At 35.4% G+C, this 22,914-nt stretch overlaps 2 protein-coding genes across 4 annotated transcripts; both read right to left on the bottom strand.

Moving 5' to 3' along the window:
- Positions 1 to 331: 331 nt before the first annotated feature.
- Positions 332 to 6,410, bottom strand: LOC145587834 (pentatricopeptide repeat-containing protein At3g14730-like). Of its 3 annotated transcripts, XM_081644511.1 has the most exons (5): positions 5,913 to 6,410; positions 3,889 to 5,831; positions 3,692 to 3,801; positions 2,638 to 2,722; positions 334 to 569 (listed from the first exon to the last, which is right to left on the bottom strand). In XM_081644511.1, exon 2 carries the CDS (start codon positions 5,732 to 5,734, stop codon positions 3,971 to 3,973), a length of 1,764 nt encoding a protein of 587 aa, XP_081500637.1. In that variant the 5' UTR covers positions 5,735 to 5,831; positions 5,913 to 6,410; the 3' UTR covers positions 334 to 569; positions 2,638 to 2,722; positions 3,692 to 3,801; positions 3,889 to 3,970. The 3 variants fall into 3 exon arrangements, with proteins under 3 accessions (XP_081500636.1, XP_081500635.1, XP_081500637.1); XM_081644510.1 differs by having other exon boundaries at positions 332 to 569; positions 3,692 to 3,746; positions 3,889 to 6,410; XM_081644509.1 differs by having other exon boundaries at positions 333 to 569; positions 3,889 to 6,410.
- Positions 6,411 to 15,416: 9,006 nt separating this feature from the next.
- LOC145588865 (uncharacterized) lies at positions 15,417 to 16,794 on the bottom strand. Its single transcript, XM_081645461.1, has 4 exons — positions 16,506 to 16,794; positions 16,344 to 16,442; positions 15,917 to 16,045; positions 15,417 to 15,691 (listed from the first exon to the last, which is right to left on the bottom strand). Exons 1-4 carry the CDS (start codon positions 16,792 to 16,794, stop codon positions 15,417 to 15,419), a joined length of 792 nt encoding a protein of 263 aa, XP_081501587.1.
- Between the last annotated feature and the right edge of the window lie 6,120 nt (positions 16,795 to 22,914).

Here is a 22,914-nt window from a genome sequence, read left to right as displayed (position 1 = left end):
AGCATCCATGAAATAACTTCTCCAAGCTCTGAATATATTTCTTATATTTATGAAGTAATAAAAAAAAAAAAAAAAAAAAAAAGGGGTTATTGTTCTTGTGGATTACATTGAAATCCATAAATTTGCTGTAAAGTTGTTCAAACATCAAGTTTGCTAGCTATAACAGCTTTTTTTCGTTTTTCGATTCTTTTTTTTTTAATCGCAACTTGCTACTCCAAGTTCTCCAACCTGAGACTTATTGACAGTAGTAAGGTGAAAGCCAGCCTGGCTGTCATCAGACATTTTTGAATCTTTAACGAGCATTTGAAGTAAGAATTGTAAAATCACAATTGAAGCAATCCAAATCTACAAAATATAAACTAAAAATAAGGGAGCATTTCTATAGTTCTATATTTAATCTTCAATATCTATTCCTATGCCCTAGTTGCAATTTGAAGCCTTGTTCTTGAGATCAAAATGGAAATCGGCTCAATCAGTGATCGTGTATAAGGTATAATACAAATGCGGGTAATCCATTGTCCCAAGACTCCAGGAGTAACCGTGTAATCTGGACATTTGTGTCCTGGACCCTGAAGTACGAAAAAGGCAGCATTAGGCTTGCTAAAACAAACAGCTATAACAAAAGATCTACAACATATCCATCCTAACTTTACAATCCACCTTGCTAATTTTGACCTCCTTATTATATTGTCCTTTTTGGTTAATAAAATATGCTTAAAAAATTAACCCTTTCTTTTCCCACTGCAATTTTTAGGTTAGTTTGCTTATACCCCCTTAAGCATTGACAATATCTCTGAGACTTGTTTATATTTCAGCAGCAAAGAGAAAGGCGGGAAGAGTTGTAGTTTCACAGCGCAATTATTCAAAATACATAGAAGTTCATAACTGCTTGTCTTACTGAGAAAAATCTAACTCTAAAAAGCCAAACACATCAAACAAATAAATAAATTTGACAATTTATAAATACATGATATATGATACTAGTTGTTAGAAATAATCTATGGAGAACAATGGCAAAACAATATTCCAACAACTATAAAAATGCTAGCCTTTCCTAGCAACACCAATGCTGCAGAATTAACATTTAATCAATCAAGTATAATAAAACAACAGTTGCTGATTGAACACTCAGCTGGTAACAATATCAAATAATTTCAGATGCGTATGTAAGCGTATGTAAGAGTCTGAAGGCAGAACAAAGAATGAACAGATTTAATGATTTAAAGAACTCTTCAAGCATGTCACACAACTGTGAGTAGCAATATACCCCTTCGCTCACCCCACCTCCCCCCCCCCCCCCCCCCCCTCTTCAATTGGTCTTCTAAGTTCTTGACTTTAATTATTCCAACATTTTGCTTAAAACATTCTTAAATGGGGATGGTAACACAGACACCAATCTGCTTCATCATTTAAATAGGCCCAATTGACTACATTTGCTCAAAATCTAAAGATGTTTATATTGGGGGATTGGTACTAGGATGCTTGCAATTAAAACACTTGCAATTTGTTACTAGGATGCTTAATGCTACTATCGTCTATAATCATAATGATAGTGCCCTTACATGGTAATTGTGGAATGGACATTGTCAGGTTGGGGCAAGAATGCCTTTTCCCTGGATTGTGTATCCACAGCTCACTCTTCTTTTCTTCCTGGAAACAAAATCACACTCTAAGATATTCACTCCATGCTACTGCTTACAATAACAAAACATCGACAGCCAAGCCAAATTGGCAAGAACTAACAGATTTTTACTAAGTTGTTTAGCTAATTATGAACATCATAGGAGCTTCGAAGATCTAGTAAAATTATACTGTTTTTTTCTTTGACAAAATTTTTTAATTTCTAAATTGAAATGTGAAAACCTCGATTTGGACCTGAGGAAAGGGCAATGCAATGAGATGATAATTAATCTTGTTTATCAGCCGCTATAATGTTATCTAAAGTTTATCTTATGTGAATAGTGCAGCTATTAGCCAGGACTAAAGTAAAAGACAAACTTATTGCATCATCTTATAGTTATTAAACAGATTATTTCCAGCACAGAACATAGGAATATACAAAGACATAATCCGAAAAGAAGTAAGTGCTAGGAACTGACTTCATTACAACACTAAAAATGGCAGTAAAACAGAAGAATTATGGCAGAAATTAAGAATGAAGATGATGTTTATAGTATTAAGATGAGAATTACAGCTAATTTCGAGAGGTGGATTCTCTCCTAATATGAGCTTTCGAGAGGCTCACTCTCTCCCAATAACAAACCTCACAATATTAAACATGTCCTTATTCCTCCTAATGAGGTCTATTTACAGAAAATCTCTCCTAACAAACCTCTAGCTTATTCCCTTAGTCACTACTAATAGACTATGACTAACATACCCTTCCCCTTAATATTGATTCCTTGCAGTAAGATAATATGGAAGGGAGAGGGAAGATAACGTGACAAAATAACGCCTACTCTAAAGGAAAGACAAGAAGAAATATCAGAGGTGGATTTACACTGCAAACTACAGGGCAAATTTGAGCAATTACAAATTTACAAAGAAGATAAGCTCATTGGGTTTTAAGCTGGGGTGAGAAAATAGAGGAATAAAACCATATTGCAAAAACATAAATTTCAAGTATAAGAGACATACCAAAGTGAAAATGTAACAGAGATGAAAACAAGTGATACACTGCTCAGATTGATATCCAATGCCGTTGCAAGAGCCGTAGGGAAAACTGTAAAATCCAAAGGCAATCTGTAGCATTAGTTACCAGATAAGTCAATGCTAACAGTCCAATAGTACTAAAAAGTTTGGACCGAAATTGGATTTAGGAAAGCCTAATCTATTCCATCCAATGTACACGCCTATATATGGCAATTAGCATCTTACAAAACACATACTTCATACTTAGTACAAAATTAAGTGGCTTTAGACCAAATTAAAGCCTTAGTTAAGATTTTTGCTGGATAACACATACTTCATACTTAGTACAAAATTAAGAGGCTTTTGACCAAATTAAAGCCTTAGTTAAGATTTTTGCTGGATAACATATTCACTAAGTATTTTGGAAGCTGGAACTAGAAAAGCTAATTTGCAAAGTATTATTAGAAGCGCAATACAAATTCAGCATTTTGAAGGCTATCGGAGAATGTTAAACTCCATTCAATCTTTTCATAGCATTTTCAATTAACATATACCCTCATATGTTATTATATATTTCCAAAATGCTACTCCTTATTAAATTGCTGACTAGGAGCTGCTAGTTTACCAAAATCTTCAACTAAATTGCTAGAGCTAACAGCTACAAGTAAAACATCAGGTTTGTCTCAGACACGAGAGAATTAATCAGCAAGTGAAAATCTCATATCTGTTTCTCAAGTTTAGAAATAATTAAGCATTGAATACAGGAAATGCATATTTTCAAACTATAAAAGAATTATTTAAAGAAAAAACATAAACAAGCAAGTGGAATAAAATTCCCTTCATCCCAAGGATATTTTGATTATGAATTATGATTGGCAGAGGACAAGTAAATTCATCAACCAATTAAAAAGGTCTGTTGTTTCAAGGAACAGTTTGATTACAACCTGGGGCCAAATTTTTGCAAAGACCAAACTGGTTTGTGGTGGCGCTGGGGGGTTTACCAGACAAGTTCAAAAATAGAACACTAAGTTGAAAAGGTTCATACATAATAGTAACTTACAGAATCAACCAAATCATATCATTGATCGTTCTTCCAATATGCTGCAAAATAGCCACTGCCAGATATACACTAAGTCAGTTCAAAGCCATTCCATGAGTGCAGTCCCTAGCCTAGCAACCCAAACAAAGTCAATTTTAATAAAGACATAACAAAGGGCTTTATCAGCTGTCTGTATTAAATCAATGAACCTGACTTACCACCTCAGCTTCATCTAACCGGCATATTCAAGAAAAAATTTCAATTGTATCTCACCGCTGAGAAATAGCAAGTTCCTGTTGTTTATAGGGAAGAAAGAGCATATCCATGCTCACAAAGAGGAGCAATCAATGAGTCTAGACTGGCATAGATTGAATTAGCTTCAGGATGATTCTGGTCACCAGTAACGAAGATATGGACACTATTATTGACCTCAATCCAGCTATAACCAGGATTCTTGTTTATGTTTTGTCCCTTCATAGTCAATCTTAAATCCGAAACTGCTTCATATTGACCAGCAGCACCATAAATATTTGACATTAATACATAACTTCCACAGTGTTCGGGATCAAGTTCATTTATATGCTTGGCAGCAACTTCAGCAAAAGTAGAATTTCCATGGAGCCTACATGCTGCTAAAAAAGCCCTCCAAACAACAGCATTACTCTCAATAGGCATCGTCAATAACAATTCATAAGCCTCATCAAGCTGCCCTGCCCTACCAAGCATATCAACCACACAGGCATAATGTTCAATAGTAGGAACCACACAATATACAGACTCCATTTGTGAAAGGTATTCACGGCCCTGCCTTAGAAGACCTGCATGACTACAAGCTGACAGAATAGCAATGAATGTCACCTCATCTGGTGCTATTTTTTCAGCACACATAAAGTCAAACATAGATAATGCCTCGTTCCCTTGGCCATGTATGCCAAATCCCATGATCATGATATTCCAAGATGCCACATCTCTGAAAATCATCTTGTCAAAAACCATGTATGCATATCTCATACTACCACATTTTACATACACATCCATAAGAGTATTGTTTACAAGCAAGTGGTCAAAATCACTCACAGTTTTACTAATCCCAAGCCCATTGACAATCATGTACCTATGGATTTCCTTAGCATGCAACAGAGCAGCCAGATGAGAACAAGTAGGAAGTACTGTTGTAATAGTGACTAAATCGGGTCTAGCACCAGTGTCTAACATTCTGTGGAAAAGTTCCACTGCTCCATGTTGATCACCAGATTGTTCATGAACACTTAAAATTGTATTCCATGAGAATAAGTCCTTTTCTGCCATACACTCAAAGATCTTTGAGGCATCATCAACACATTTGCATTTCCCATACATATCAATCAATGTGTTTGAAACTGAAACAACCGATTCATAACCCTTCTTTATTACAAAACCGTGCATTGAACGTCCGTTAATAATGTCCGCACTCATAGCCAAGGCTGATAAAACCCCTGTAGCGGTGAAGTTATTTGGCTTAGAACAATCTTCATTCATCTTCCTAAATATTTCCAAAGCCATTTCAAATTCCTCAATATGAACATAACCATTGATCATAGCATTCCAAAGCACAACATCCCTCACAAGCAACTCATTGAACACATTATAAGATTCACTCATAGCCCTGAATTTCAAATAGCAGTTGACCAAAGCACTGCCAATAAATACATCCGATTCCAACCCAAACTTAAACAACAGAGCATGAATCTTTTTCACTTCAACAACTTCTGAACAGCCCTTAATTGCACAAGGAAAAGTAAACTTATCTGGCTGCAAACCTTGATGCCTCATATCCACATAAAGCTCAAAACCTTCATCATTTAAATTATTGCCAACAAAACCCGCTATGATTGCATTGTATGTATAAACATTATGAATATCTTTGGATGTCAAAAACACAGACAACGCATAGGACATGTGATTACACTTAGAATACATGTTAATGAGGCTCGTAATCGATAAAGGAGACCCCAAAAGGTCGTGTCTAAGCATCCATGAATGCAGTTCTTTGCCTTTGTACAAGTTGGAGTTCTTAGCAAACATCTGTAAGAAGGAAATACATCCAGGAATGGTTGCAATGTTCGGTGTAAAAGGCTGTAGAGAGGATATTGAGGCAAGCCCAAGAAAGCGAAACCGAGTTCTACTAGCAACAACAACAGAAAACAGATTACTTCTTCCATAAAACATGATACAAACAAAGTAATCCTTCCCTAATCCCTACCAAACTGCTTTCCGGCCTTTCGGGTTTTATAATCAGGCCCGTCGATGAACATGGGCAAGAGGAGCGGCCGCCAGGATAATAGGTACATTTGCATAATTCAGTTCTAACATTAAAGGGTTATAAACAAAGTCTGCAACACAATAGCAACCAAGTTTGACTCAAATTAGGCTTGAAAATTCAGATAAATTCGTCTTGCTTAAGATTACCAATGTATAATGCACATAGAATAATTCTAACAACAATTTTTCTGGTTATAATCTAGCATAAGTTCGGTGATTATAATCAATAGTTCAATAATACACCTTAGAAGAAGTGAAGAACCCTAAATTACTGAATACAAACCAATGATAGTGTGAAACTAAACCCTAGAACGAAATCAGTAATGAATGATTAAAGATAAAAATCTTATCTGAAAAGCTGTTTCAATGGAGTTGAGAAAGGTCAGAAGCTGCTTCAAAATGTGCTTCAATGGAAGGCAGAGAGAAAAGGGTGCAGCACTGCAGCGTAAGAGTGTACTGTGTAAATACTTCTAAGTTTTTCTTTTTTTTTTTTTTTTTAAATTAATTAATTAATTAATTTATTTATTTATTTATAAATTATAAATTTCACTAAAAATAATAATTTCCGTCTCCAGGTGTTGTTATTTTACCGGACATATTTATTATACGTACTCCCTCCATCCCCTTTTGATAGTCACTTTTGGTAGAAAATCATAGGAATTAAGGTGAATTAAATAAAGTAGATAGAAACTAAAACCTAATCATTTGCAAAAAAAGAAAAAAGAAGAGAGAGAAATTGATTTGCATTAAAAAAAGGGCGGATAACAAGAAGAAACCCTTGGGTTTTTTTTTTGTCTTTATTACACAGCCATTGAAATAATAGGATTGCAATACTAATCCATGTGATACAATTTAAACCAATCACATAGCAGAAAAAAATTCTGGCAACCAATAGAATTAAAGTACATAGATTGATGACTAAGCAAATCAAATGAGGTCCTTATAAAAACCATTCCTTCTCAAATTTTCAAATCAATTGAGAGGGAATTACAGATTAAAATTAGCATAATCAACTAACCCAAAAAAAAAAATAAATAAATAAATAAAAATTAACCCCTTAAAAACATCATTGCCTCCAAACACAAATGGCTTCAGACTTCAATTGCGATTTAAATGATGAAGTGGATGAAGATGTTGTTGCTTATGATGCTGAAATGCAAGATATTTTTTACTTTTGAGTATGATCTCAACTCTGCCTATGAAGATAGGTATGAATCAAAAAACATCCATGACAACATTGGGTTTGACTTAAACCAAATCCCTTCCCCTGGTGCAACAGAGGCAGCTCAACCAACAAGCAACCAGCATGAGACAGAAGCTATCAACAACAATCAGCAAGCAACATGAGATCAACAACAAGGTCAGAACAACAACAACAATTAGCAGGCAGCATTCAACCAACAACATGCTGAAGTTCATCATCAGCAAAGGAGGAGGCTCAGTAATGGGGACAACTTCAACATATTGATATGGTTGTTGACCAGATCAACAGATGGAAAGCTTAAACGTGGATCCATTCAACAAGCTGCCATTCATTTTAATCTGTGCATAAGAATTATACTCAGAATCTGAAAAAGGGGGAAGCAACAAAGGGAAGCATAGCAACAGTACAATATGTCAACAGGCTTCCACAACTGTGGAAGAAAAAGAGTGTCTGTTTCAAATGAGGACATCAGGGCAGTGGCAATGGGGAACAGATCATGTCAAAGGGACTTAGCCTCAGTGCTTAATGTGAGTAAAAGCACAATCTAAAGAATGATTAGGAGAGGAGAAATTAAACCTCACACAAATGCATTAAAGCCAAAGCTTGCACCAGCAAACAGAATAGAAAGGCTCAGATTCATTCTCAATAACATTATAGGTGATTCACCAGGCACAAAAAGAGTATACCAGTTAATGTACAACACAATCCACATTGATGAAAAGTGGTTTACTTTGACAAAAAAAAACACATAGATCATACTTAGCAAAAGGAGAAAGAGGTCCACATAGAGTTATGCAATCATCCAAGTTCATTCCCAAGTTCATGTTCCAAGGAGTAGTTGCAAAACCTTGGTATAATGCACAAAAGGAAGTCATTTTTGATGGGAAAATAGGCATTTTCCCTTTTGCAAAAAAAGAGCGAGCGCTTAGGAACTCAAAGAACAGGAAGAAAGGGGACCTAGTAATGAAGATCATTGATCCAATCAATAGGGATGTGTCAAGATGGATGTTAATTGAAAAGGTCACCAGCAATTATGGCAAAATGGCCTCAAACAGGTCAACACAACACAACACTACTAGAAATAGGCCCATTTCCGACGGAAAAATTCCGTCAGAAACATCCTGAAATCCGTCGGAAAAGGGGTTTTCGACGGAATTTCCGTCGGAAGTGGTTGTCGGAAACAGCATGGTAGGAAAAACCACCTTTTCCGTCGTTTGAGATATTTCGGCACCGGAAAAGTCCGTCGAAAATTTCCGACAGAATAGTAAATTCGGTCGGAAACTTCCGACGGGAATTCCGTCAGAAAGTTCTTTTATGCAATTAAAAAAAAAACGCCGCGCCACCACCGACACGGCGTATCACCACCTCCAACCACCCAAAACGCCACTGACAACCCTACCCCCACCCCACTATCCGAACCACACCACTATCCACCTTAACCGAAACACCCCACCACATACCCTAACCGAACCAAACCCCTCCTAGCCCTATTCTAACCAGACCCACCACCTTAACCCACCCCACCTAACCCTAACCCTCCCAAACTAAACCTAGATCTAAAACCACCTACCACGGCCACCACATCCACCAAATTTGCACCAGGCATAATAACCGAAATAATTAAAAAATAAATAAATAACCGAAAATAATTAAAAAAAAAAAAACAAGCCACCACATCCACCAGATTCGCACCAGCCACCACATCCACACCAATCACAGCAACATGCCAACAACTGACAATTTTGTTTAAAAAAAACAAAAAAAATATGAAATAGTCGAAAACATACCTTAATAACCGAATTTGCCTTTGAATTCTTGAATTTGGTTTAAATAGGCCAAATTCGACCATGAAAAGTCTAGATCTAGACTTTTCATGGTCGAATTTGACCAAAAACCATTAATTTCATGAAAAGTCCTGCCAAGCAACCATTAAAGAGGCGAAGAAAAAAAAACCCATTTTTATATTCCGGCCAAACCCATTTTTTCCGTCGAGAAGAAATGAGGCGAAGAGAAAGAGAAACAAAATGAGAAGGAGAGAGGAAGAGAAGGAGGAAGAGAGATGAAGAGAAGAGGAGGAGGGGGCGGAGGAGAGAGGAAGAGAACATGAAAGAATAGAAGAGAAGGAGGGGGCGGAGGAGAGAGAAGAGGAAGGAGGAGGAAAGAGAATACAGAAAAAAGAAATTAAGGGGGAGGCGGGTTGGTTTAGGGTTTTAAGAGGGAAGGTTTTTTTTATATATATATATATAATTATATTCCGACGGAATATACGGAATATTCCGTCGGAAATTTCCGACTGATTTTTAATTCCGTTGGAAAATTAAATTTCCGACAGAATATTCCGTCGTAAATTTCCGACGGATTGTTAAAATCCGTCGGAAATAACCGACAGAATAAAAATCCGTCGGAATTTCCGATCTTTCCGATGGAATTTCATGTCCGTCGGAAATCAGCCTATTTCTAGTAGTGCAATATACATTCGCAAGACAATGCAAAGGCTCATATAACTCAAGATGATCCTATTTGGCAAGAACATTGTGAACAGCCAGGGTTCACCTTTATATTAACTCAACAGCCACCAAACAGTCCATACATGAATGTTCTGGACTTCGGATTTTTCAGAAGCATCCAATCACTTCAACACAAGAAAATGGCTAAAACACCAGATCAGTTGATAAAGGCTGTGGAAGATGCATTTGCTGAGCTACATCCTACAAGACTGTTCAAGGTGTGGGTAACTTTGTGCTACACCATGAACCAAATTATGAAAAGTAAAGGTTCTAACAGGTTTGAACCTCCACATGTGAATAAAGGAAAACTGGAAAGAGAGGGCAGACTACAAGATGACATAGAAGCTCCTATGTAGGTTGTGCTTGATGCATGGGAGAGAGTGTACAAGGACAAGCCAGATTCAGATGATGAAGAAGACACTGAAGAGCACCACAATGACAATACACTAGCAAATGAAGAACAACACTCACAAGAAACTGCAAACACAGGAGGTGTACAACATCAAATGAATGGAACAACAGAGGCTTATAGGCTTGTTATGGCCAATGATCATGAGGCATCTACTTCAAATGCCAATGCACACTAGTATAGGGAGGTTAAATGTTTAATCTTTTGACATGTATTTATGCTTATGTTTTTCCTTTGACATTAGGTCATTAAAAAATGTAATCACGTCCTATGTTATGAAGTGAAACATGCATTTTATTTTGCAAAACATAATGCTCATAATACGTCATTGCACTATTTTTTAGTTAACTCAGATTGTACCCAAGCATCATTGACACTCCAACCAAACTTCCACTAACATTCCACAGTCAGCAAAGGAAATAAATCGGGAACACTCTGAGTTATTCTCTAAGGACAGCAGAATGAAAGGGCATTTAAAGTTGGGTATCTCAACAAAAAGACTCATCATTGTTTAAAATAACCAACACATTATGTTGTTTCAACAGACGGGGTGTATAAATAGGTAAACACCATTGTTTAATCTACTGACACACCCCTTCTGTTGAACAACATAAGCATGATTGCAACATACACAAGGTCTCAGGGCACTTAGTGCATATCATGGAAGGCATATACAGGAGAATACAAGCTCTAACCTAGACACATAAGCAATCTTATCTAACCAAACAAGAAAATAAAACACAATATCAAGTTATATGACAAAAACAAAAAGTCTTATAACATCATACTCCCATTATCCACCACTGACCTCAACAAGTCACATAAAGTCAACATAATCTACTATTGCCTAATGGGATATTTGTAAACTGTTCAATAATTTGAACAGCTAAACAATAATCCCATTAGCAATAGTACACTAAGTCAATTAAAGGACATGTTATTAAAAGAGGTCTCAGAGTCTTAAATTTTTATAATAAAAGGCAAAATGAGTAGCCAAATCTAACTTATATAATGCATTACACTTCCTTATGGAAGATGGTACCTTATGGTCAAAATTAAATGAACAAGATCCCTAATGCCTTCTCAATACAAACAAGCTATCATTACATACCATAAGGCAACAAAAACCATCATGAACAAGGTAACTACTCATCATGAACAACAACAAACAGAATATGCAACATAAACCAACTAGCCATGAATTATAGGCAACAACAAGGCAGCTACCCATAATCAACAACAACAAACATACTAGGCAACATAAACCCAACAGGCATTAGTCATAGGCAATAACAAGGCAACTAGTCGTCATCAAGGTTGTACAAAAAGAATAGGCAACATAACCAACCACTCATTATAAGAGGCAACAACAATCCAACTACTCATTATCATCAATAAGAAAAGTAATAGACAACCAAAGTAAAGCAACATAATCAATATCAGAACTAAAACCCAAATGCAAAACAAGTTCTCATGTTCCAAATACAACCATGCATCATGTTCAAATATGTCCAAACTCAAGGAGGAAAAAAAAAAGAAATGAAACTTAGCCGTGTGATTCATTATCAGAATCCTTTTTAAGGGACACATGCATCTTAGAAGGAGAGCAACCACCATCATCATCATTGGAGTCTGAGAAATCAGAATCAACATTGCCATAGGGTCTTGGCAAACCCTTCTTTCTGGCTTGCCTTTTGTACCAATTATGAGGCCAATAGTCAGATTCTGCAGGTGGCATGCCTTCAGGGACAATTCCAAACCCGATTCTCAGAGTTTCATTATTGTAACTGTGCTCCCCATCACACCCACTACCTAATTCACAATCGCGATCAGTGCATTGGTAGGTCTCAGATGTATAGTGTGATATGGAATCAGCAAATTGCCTGTCAAATAGTGAACTAGTTTGTTGTTCCAAGGGAATTCTGACAGGGGACTTGACAGGAGACTTGGAAGGAGTTTTAGCTGGAGATTTGGATGGAGGTTTGGCTAGAGATTTTGCTGGAGGTTTGGTTGGAGATTTGGATGGTTTATCAACCTCATCCCTACCAGCCTTCTGCTTTCTATACATTTCATAGCTGTGGGTGTGATGAGAGTATGATTCTTTTGAACCAGGGGACTCACTCATGATCACAGGTAGCCTGAAAAAAAAAAGCAAGCAGGGGACTCACTCATGATCACTAAATAGGAGAGCATAAACAACCAACCAACAAGCCACAATGACAAACAATCACTTATGACAGGTAAATACATGGATCCTTTATTTCTGTTTCAACCATGAAACATTCAACACAAGAGGACTCATGTTATAACACTGTCAATAAATACAATGAACCCCAGGATCATATCATAACTAAAAACCCTAAATCAAGTGAACAATGAACAATACATATAATGAACAGTGAACCCTAAATCAAGTGAACAGTGAACCCTAAATCAAGTGAACAATGAACCCTAAATCAAATTCAGAATCATTTATCAACAAGGCCACATAATAATCATGATTTAGGTTTGAAATAAACTGACCAATTCATAATCATTTATCAACAACCTCACATAATAATCATTATTTAGGTTGAAAAAAATTCACAAATTCATAATCATTTATCAATAAGGCCACATAATAATCATGATTTAGGTTGAAGGAAAAACTCACAAATTCATAACCATTTATCAACAAGGCCACATAATAATCATAGCAATTCACAAAATCAATGTCCATGCCAAAAAAGTGTATCAACTAATATATTCACCCAAATAAAATGAAATTATTTCAAAAAAAGATTGTAAAAACACACATACACGAAAGCGAAGAACAAAATCGATACCTATCACCTTTAAAAAGGGCGGATTCACAAAATTAGTTGAGGACTTTGATCTGTTTGAACAAGTAGAGCACCGATCCACAATTTTTCCAGCGATTTTCAACCCCGAAAATGCTAAATTAAAGAGAGAGAAGGAAGAAAATAGGGTTCTTCAATGGAAGAGTGTAGAAAAAGAGTGAATTGTAGATCCAGAAATAAAGATAGAGAAATGAAGATAGAGAAAATAACGTTGCAAGAAATAAGTCAGAGTAGCAAAATTCAAGGGAGACCAAGAATTAAATAAGGCACAAGTACAGAAGAAAATATAAGGGTAATTCGGGAAGCACAGGTAATACAGACAAAAAAATGAGGGTATATATGTCATTTTGAGTGTTGGTTGGCACCTAAAATTGTGAAATGTGACTAACATTTTGGGCCACCAAAAATGGCATAAGTGACTATCAAAAAGGGACGGAGGGAGTAGTATGTAGTACCGAGTATTTGTTAAACACATTTCTTACTACTCCATATTAAAATAACTAGTGAGAGTGAGGGATAGCACAAGTGGTTAGAGCTTCCCTCCCAATTCCAAGAGTTCTAGGGATCGATTCTCACCCCTATCATTGTGGCTCTCTAAACAACAACAACAACAACAACAACAACAAAAAAAAAAAAAAAAAAAAAAAAAAAAAAAAAAAAAAACTAGTTATATACTTATATATTACTTTAAATATCAACTATCTTAATTAATTGACGTCTTTAGAGTGGTATCCAATGTTTCATATCAAATCTCATTTGCATTAGGAATCGTATACTTCAATTATCATACATTTGGAAATTATTTTAAAGATTCCTTCAAGTCACTTCGTATTAGAGGTAATGTGAGGAATGAAAAGTTAGTATCTCAACAATACCCTCCATTTTTTATTTCAAAAAATATTTAAAATGTTCAATTGATTGATAAATCTTGACATAATTAAAGACGTACTTGTACAACAATTGATAATTAAATGACTGCCTTAGGAAAATGATGCAAGTATGGAAGCTAAAGAAGGTAATATGATGACATTATTCACTGTTACATTGGGGATCATGCAGGAGGCACATGATGAGAATGTTGCTAGGAGCGTTGCTGACTGTATTGTTGAGGTGGAAAAGCTACAACAGAATTTGCAATTTAGTGACAACTTGGAAAAGGTGGCTGCTAAGGGGAATGAATGGGGAAAGGATTAGCTTGGGATTACCATTATGTTATAACAGAAAGATTCTCTTAATTTATTATTTTATTCCCTAAATTTGTCATTTAGCTAAGTCGTTATGCTTGTTTTGCTGACTTGCTTTGTAAGAAATGAGCTATTAATATAGTCTCAATATTGTAATGCGTTTTTATCAATTAATGAAATCATTACAACTTTCCCCTGCTATCTCTTTATCTCTCTAAAATTCTCTCTAATACAGTCATGTTTCATTGGTGAATACTCTCGAGAATTCCCTTCCTTCTGCATGGATATTTGTAACACCCTAGAAATTCCTTTCTTTTAAATACATGTTTTGCTCTGTTTAAAACTCAAAATAGGAAAATCTAAGACATTACCGCCACTGTGAAAACGGCTAAGGCAACTATCAAAGACACACAGCGAAAGACTACTTTTAAAAAAAACCTTTAAAACGACTCAACTTAAAAAGTCAATCAACGAAAGTAAAGTCAAACCAAAGTAAAACAAAGTCAACCTACAACCAATTCAAAACCTTTGCGTTAGTCTCACAATTATAATATAATAAAATAATAAAAGAATTAAACATATCATAAACTTATGGAAACTAGCATGATTCACTCTTCACTCATGCCCATCATGAATATGCTTCATCACCTGAAAAGCTTCTCTCTACTTGTTTCCACTACTCTCCATTAAAAATGGGTCATCATAGGGCCAAGATAAAGACAAGGCTAACAAACACACACAATCAGCAAAGCTGAGTACATAAGCGTATTTAAATTTATAACATGCTTTCACTTAGAGCATACACAATGGTGAAGAAAAAAAAAATTCCTCACCACTCTCTCTACCTTTCCCTCTCCTCCACATCAGATTTTTTGTGAAGGAATTTTTTTTATCCCATCAATGAATAAATCAAAAATTTCCTCACCAATCTCTCTCTTACTTTTCCCACTACCCCACCACATTTCTCTCTCTTATTTTAATTTTTAATTTTATTAAATAAAAGTATTTAATATTTTTGTACATGAAAATGTCAATAACTAAATTGTGGTTATTTTTATTATTACGTAATTAAGTGATAATTATACAATAACGAGTTAGTTATTTATTTCTAATGACAATATTTAATTAATTACTTTTAATGTCACATTTACAATTTTTTAAATATTTTGATACCGAATAATTTGCAAATAAATTATGAAATGAACACATAATGAAATTGAAATTAAAACACATAAAGTTAAATCAATACAACGGTACATCAGAGAAGAACAACGGTACAATCATAGAAATGCTAAAAGATTTCAAGGATTATTGTCGCCAAACTTTTTCCAAATGTGCTCTATCAAATCATCTTTAAGAGACTGATGAGTTCGTCTATCACGTAGAGCGTCCATTTTCTCTAAGTAGTTGTTAATGTTGATCGGACGTCCGTTCTGGAACTGGAAGGGTTCATCATCATTGACAGTGGCACTTGTACTAGCTTGGTGTCTACGACGTGGATTTTTAGAAGCTACATCTTTTTCGTAGTATCTTCTTATTACATCTGCGTTTTTATATGTACCTCGATCATCCTCGACTATCATATTATGAATTATTATACAAGTCTTCATAATGTCAGCTAATATATCTTCATCGTAAGCGAGTGCTAGTTGTCGTATAATCGCAAACCTTGCTTGCAGAACTCCAAATGCACGTTCAACATCCTTTCACGCACCAGCTTGCCGATCAGCAAAAAGTTTTTGTTTAGGAGTTTGAGGATGGGTAAATCCTTGGACGAAAGTAGCCTAATTAGGATAAATACCATCAGTTAGGTAGTACGCCAAGTTGTACTCATGGCCATTTACGGTAAACTTAACAGAAGGTGCCCGACCTTGCAAAACATCATTAAAAACAGGGTAACGATATAGAACATTAAGGTCATTACACGAACCTGGAATACCGAAAAAGGAATGCCAAATCCATAGATCTTCATCTGCAACTGCTTCCAAAATGAGGGTTGCATTTTTGTTTCATCCGCAGTATTGACCTTTCCATGCATTAGGGCAATTTTTCCACTCCCAATGCATGCAATCAATACTCCCAATCATGCCTGGAAATCCACGGTGTTCATTTCTATACAAGATCTTTCGTAGGCCTTCATCATTCGGGGCTTCGTAAATACTCAGCTTCATATTGTTTGATAACCCCCTCAGAGGACTTTGCAAGACATTTCCGTGCAATTGTTTCACCCATTCTTAGGTATTCATCAACTGCATTTGGAGCAACCTCATACGCTAACATTCTCATTGCTGCAGTGCACTTTTGGAGTCCAGATAACCCTAATCGCCCTGCAGCATCTCATCTTCTGACGAAAAATTGATCATTTTCCATCACTGAATTTACAATCTTACAAAACAGAGGTCTTTTCATTCTAAACCTGCGCCGAAACTTATTTCCATTGTAATTTGGAGGGTCTGCGAAGTAGTCATTGACCAATTGGTTATGCCCTTCTTCTCGTTTCCTATCCATTCGAACAACAACATAATCTTCTTCAGTATTAAGTTGTGTTTGAAGTGGTGGAGGTGGTGACAATATAGTTGGTAAGTGATTAACGAAAAAATCGTCAATAAGCGAGTTTATTTCTTCATTTTGGTCATCTGATGAAGAACTTGAGCTTGTTGAGCTATTTCCAAACAACATTCTTTCTAATTTAATTAATTTTTGTGGAGGTTAAGGGTTATGCATGATAATAACTCAAGCATATAGTCTTTATACAGAACCAAAAGAAGGAACATACACATTCAAGGTCATATAGTCATGTGCCAGATATATGACTATACAATAACTTTATAGTAATCACTTTGACTGACAATTCAATAGTACTTAATTGTCATATATGAATGGACAACCCCATGCCATGACGATGAATTAATTGTAATTTAGTGAATTGACAATTCAATGACACATATATGACCGTGATAAGGTGACTATGACATTTCACTGATATAAGAAACTAGTACGTTGGGCCAATGTACACATTAAATAAAAACTTCACATTAAACAATTTAAAATACATGCTTTACATTGAAACATAAGTAAAGAATTAACACTACATAATTAAAGTAAAGACCGAACATTACATAACATATAAATTAAAATAAAAACTTAACATTAAATTAAAACTTGACTAAACACTTAACATTACATAACACTTAAATTAAAGACTTAATATGAAAATGACAACAAATAATTAAAACACAAAGACTAAATGTAGAATAATCACACTTAATTACTCTTCAAAAATTTCATCTAGTAGTTTTTGTGTAATCATCTCTTCCTTTGGGGTTAGCGATGTCTTAGACAAGAACATTTGTAACATGTCAAATTTATACTTCAGTTTATCAGTCCGCATATTCTCTTCTTGTAGCCGAATGTGTTTCTCCTCTAATTCTAATTGTCGTTGTTTCCTCATTTCCTTTTGCTTTTCAAACTCAAATTTTTGTTGTTTAAGAGTTAACTTTGAACCTCGTTGATCGGTGTGAGCCTTGACCTGTTCACCAATACTAATAACAGTTTCTTCTGTTGCGATCCCTTTGCCCTTTCCTTTTACCTTGGCTTTCTTTACACCATCCAGGCGTGTTATGCCTGCAGATTTGTAGCTACTACTTTCATCTTCTCTACTTCTCTTACCACTATCATTGCTATTTTGAAGCTCTTTTTCCGCTTTGTGCTCAGCATCAACTTTCTTTCGTTCTTCCTTATCCATAGCCCACCTCGTGTACTTTCTCCACTTTGGATATTTGTTCACCATTTCCCAAGCATTTTAAAACTTGAAGTTCCTAAGCCCTTTAAAAAATTCATGAGCGTTTTTGATAATATCTTCATCGTTATATCCACTTCTTGATAATCCAGAAGCTTCATCTAATGCACTAGCCCAAGTGAGTAAGTCTCCAGCCATCTGTTTCCAATGACTCTCCAACATGTTCATATTTCTCTCCGGTAACTTGAATGGTCGAGCCCTTTAGGCCGCAGCATACGACTCATGAATACTTCTCCAAAGATCAGTAAATTTAATATCTTTGCCAATAATTGAATCCGTGCAATGCTGAAAGTAAGCCGCAATTAAAGCTTCATCTTCTCTTATAGACCAATCACGATTATTTGTAGCAACTAGAAGTGGCTGATTTGACCTTACATGGAGTTGATGTGACAATATGGGTTTCGGAGGGGATTGAGGTGTATCCGGAACAATGTCCTCTTCATCTTCACTCACTTGACTGTTGCTTCCTTGATAAACTTGTGGAGATTGCTCGTCATTTTGAGAGGAAGGAGGTGGTTGTTGTGGAGAAAAAATAGATATATTTCCTCCAAATCTATTAAGAAGTTAAGAAATTCGTGGATGATTGACAAGAAAAGGATCAAAATCATTTAAATATTGTGAAAAATTGGGATTATTAGGATCTATTTTAGCAAACAAAATAACTAAACACTTGCTAATTTTAGATGGATTTAGAGAGAAAAATATGATTTTTGAGGTGAGTTAAAATATATTAAAATGGGTGTCATTTTATAGAGCAAGATATTTTGTGACCGTTGGTGTAATTATTTTATTTTTCTATTAACCGAAAATTTAAAAAATAGTCGTTACAAACAAATAACGGTAAGAAACTCTGCCCAAAAAATATGATTGGTTGATTTAAAGACCTTGCCACATGTCATTACTTGGGTGGCTACATTTAAAGCTTTAAAAAAACAAAACAAAACAAAACAAAAAGGAATAAAGTTGACACTTGTCTAACTTTTTGGTTGTGGGGCCCGCATGAAGTTTTCCATGAACTTCCTCACGCTGAGATTATTTTCTCAGAAATTTGTGAGATTTTTGGTGAACTTTCACCACTGGGATACATTTTTGGATAAAAAATAACTTTGTGTGAAGAATTTTTTCACCGTTGGGACAACTCTTATTAACACACAACTTACCTTGTTGCATCTGTTTACAAGCACACAACATACAACAAGACTTCTCAACTAAGTAACTAAATAATTTATTTAGTATTGATTACGCATCGAACGGGTTTCCCCCTAACTTGCCCCAATAAATGGGTACTAACACTGGAGCTGACCGTACCAGTATAAAAGAAACACTCGTAATTGGCAGAATTCCTGCGCATAATAATAAAAGGAAAATACAGTGTCATGTACTCCTAATAAAAGTTATGGTCAAATATAAAGTCGCATAACTCCCCCCATATGTTCATACTCAAGGTATATATGTTTCAAGAGTTTTGGTGCGTAATCTCTTTCACTTTACGTTATTTATATATTATTAGACTTGGTGATGACTCTCAAACCATAATCATTCAATCTTAATAATTATCCGAACAATCAAACATATCAATTTAATTCTTGAATAATTAGTGACCACATAATATTTAATGTTGAACACTTTTTAAATCTACCTCGGTGTCAAAGACACCTTAAACGCATAATGTGCCACAAATCCTATCCCTCGGTGTTGAAAACACCTTAAGTGCACTAAGGCACCAAAATATAATTTATTCCTCGTGTTCAAAGACACTTAAATAACTCTTTCCTCATGCTTAAAGCATCAATAAAAATTATATGAACCATAATAAAATTCCTTCTCAATATTCCAAACTTAATTAAACATGTAGTTTAATTAAACATGTTTTCTATCATGCCATAAATAAAAGTGTGGTTCATATACAACATACCAAACGATTATTTACCAATCATTAATCCATCACAAATAAACCATGCTTCATAATTCAATCACCAATATTAACCAAATCACAATCTCCAATCATAATTTAGCATGATACTACTTGGGATCTATTAATCAAGCCTAGCATGATACTACATCATCAAAAATATGCTAAGTACGTGAACGTACCTTGAATACAATCTTAAAATCACCACGACTAATAGAAATCACTCACTTCAAAGTCTCCTACAATCCAAAATCATAATATGGCATTAAAATCTACTCCATATAAATTTCCAGCAATATATAATCTTATTAAACCACTCATAATTTAATTAAAACAAGCTGAAAATTAATTTAAAACCTCATACTTTAATCCCAATTAATGGGTAGTCAAAATTCCTTCAAGAAACTTAATTTTTAGCTTACTAACAAAAATTCCAGCAATATTAATTCATGAAACTTGTTGTAATTATACTTTAAAACCCTCAAATTAAAGGTTTAAACCACCCTAAATCATATTCCTTCAATAATCAATTATTTATAAATCTAGGATTTCAAAATTAGGGCTTTTTAATTAAATTTAAAATCTGAAAATTAATTCACATCATACTTAAAATCAATCATCATAAAACCATCACAAAAATCATAATTTATAATTAGATCTAGGATTAAACAAAAGAAAAATAAAAAGAATATTTTTTTTTTCGACAGGGAGGTCGGACAGCAGCAGCCACCACGGCATGGCTGGGTTGCTGTCACGCCCTGTCGGTGCCACCGCGGCTGCTGGCCGTTGCGCCGGTGGTGTGTGGTGGTGGCCGGCTGTGCAAAAAGGGGAAGGGGAAAAGAAAGAAAAAAAAATAAAGGAGAAGGGAGAGAAAGTTTAACTTGGGTATTCTCCACTCTAGGAAAAGTTTAATTTGCCCAAGTGTTGAATATTTATACCCCTTTCTCTAGAAACCCTTCTTACCTAACTTTCCTTTTTTAATCTTTCCTAATCCCTATCCTAATGAAACTTTACTAAAATAAAACTTTCCTAAATTAAATCCCAACTTAATAAAATAATTAATTAAATAAAACTTTCCTTTTATAAAAAATTTCCAAACTTATTTAGAATAAATAATTAAAATTCCGTAAATAATTCATTTCAAATTATTTAAATACCTCATAAAATACTTATTTAAAATAAAATGTGTATAAAAATACGGGGTATTACAATATTCTCTGAGTTCATCAAGCCTAATTCTCATCACCTAGAGTGATTGGATCAGGGTAAGAATTCTCCAGGTTGCATCATTGGTATCAAAGCTGACAGATCCTCGGATTCAGGATGCCTCCCAAGAAGAACACTGAGCATGTTAGTGATGATGCTGACTCTGTCACTACTGCCGATTCGCAGAAGCTAGAGGTAGCTCTTAAATCTCTTTTAGATGAACAGAACAAAACCATGGTTGAAAATAATCATAGTAATAGCTTAAATATCAGTCAGAACACCAAATCCATTTCTGAATTGCATGATCTCATGGTAGGTCTATCTGTGCAAGTTATTAAGCTAGTCTCTGATGTGAGTACACCGACCTGAAAAATCTCCTGTTAGATCACTTGAAAAGTCACTTGAGAAATCTGGACAGCTTGATAATGGTAATAATGATCAGCATAATTCAACTTATCAATATTCCACCAGACTCACTAAGATTGAATTCCCTAAGTTCAATGGTGATGATCAGAAGTCATGGTTGTATAAGTGCAATCAATTTTTTTATTTAGATGTTGTACTTGAAGCTAAAAACATTAAACTAGCTACAATTCATCTGGAAGGGAGGGCCCTCTATGGCATCAGAATTATGTGAAAGATAAACCTCCTCCCTCTTGGGAATAGTATGTTCAGGGCATAACATACAGATTTGGTGAATTGTATGATGATCCAATGTCTGATTTAAAGGCTTTAAAACAGACTGGATCAATACAAGAGTCTTATGACTCTTTTGATGCCTTGGCTAGCAGATTAAAGTTATCTAAGGTATACTTGCTGAGTTGCTATATAGGTGGTTTGGAGGATGAGGTGCAACTAGCAGTGAGAATGTTTTCACCCACATCCTTACAGCAAGCTCATTACCTAGCTAAGCTGCTCAGAAAGTTAAGAAGAACAAACTTCACCCTAAAACACAACCCCCTCTGCTACCCACACCTTTTACACCCCATAACACAAACCCCAATTAGAAGGGTGCAATTACCCCTTACCAGATTCCATACACCAACCCTTACCCAAAAACAAACACCAACCCTTACCCAAGACCAAACACTAACAAAAATACAAACAGAAGAACCTTGAAGCCAGCTGAAATGAATGAAAAGAGAGCTAAAAATCTTTTTTTCTGGTGTGATGAGAAATTTGAACCAGGACATAACTGTAGAGGCAAGAAACCTCAGGTGTATCATATTGAAATGGAAGATGAAATTGAAGAAGATGAGTTGGAGGACAGTGAAGAGAGCGCAGAGGAGGTGGCTTGTGCTCAAATTTCTCTTCAAGCTCTGGATGGGCATATCAGTTTTCACACTATGAGAATGATATGGCAACATGGCAAGAAGTCACTACACATTCCCTTAGACATTGGAAGTACAAACAATTTCATTGATACTACAACAGCCCTTAAGCTGAACTGTAAGGTTGAGAAAGTGAAGCCTATGTGGGTTAAGGTGGCTGATGGTGGCCAACTCAAGTGTGATGCCATTATTAGGGACTTTAACTGGAAAATGCAGGGTTACTACTTCAAGGCTGATATGCTATTGCTGCCTTTGAGTGGCAGTGAAATGATGCTAGGGATGTTTTCAACCTTGGGTCCTATCCTCTGGGATATCAAAAATTTCAGTATGGAATTCAAGCAGTAAAACACTAAGGTGAAGTTGGGGGAGCTACTATAAAGAAAATTAAGGGTATACAAGTTGATAAATTAGACAAGCTCATGCAACAGGCTGGTGAGTTGTTTATGTTATAGTTGGTGCAGAGTGAAGGTGACTGGAGCCCTCAGCTGAGAGAGTGTCAAGAAACAAGATAAGGTGAGAATCCCGACTTAGAAAAACTTTTGAGTCAATTT

Source organism: Chenopodium album, chromosome 17 (genome assembly GCF_948465745.1).
Source record: "Chenopodium album chromosome 17, dcCheAlbu1.1, whole genome shotgun sequence".
Lineage (NCBI taxonomy): Eukaryota > Viridiplantae > Streptophyta > Magnoliopsida > Caryophyllales > Amaranthaceae > Chenopodium > Chenopodium album.
This window is presented reverse-complemented; position numbering and strand designations above follow the sequence as displayed.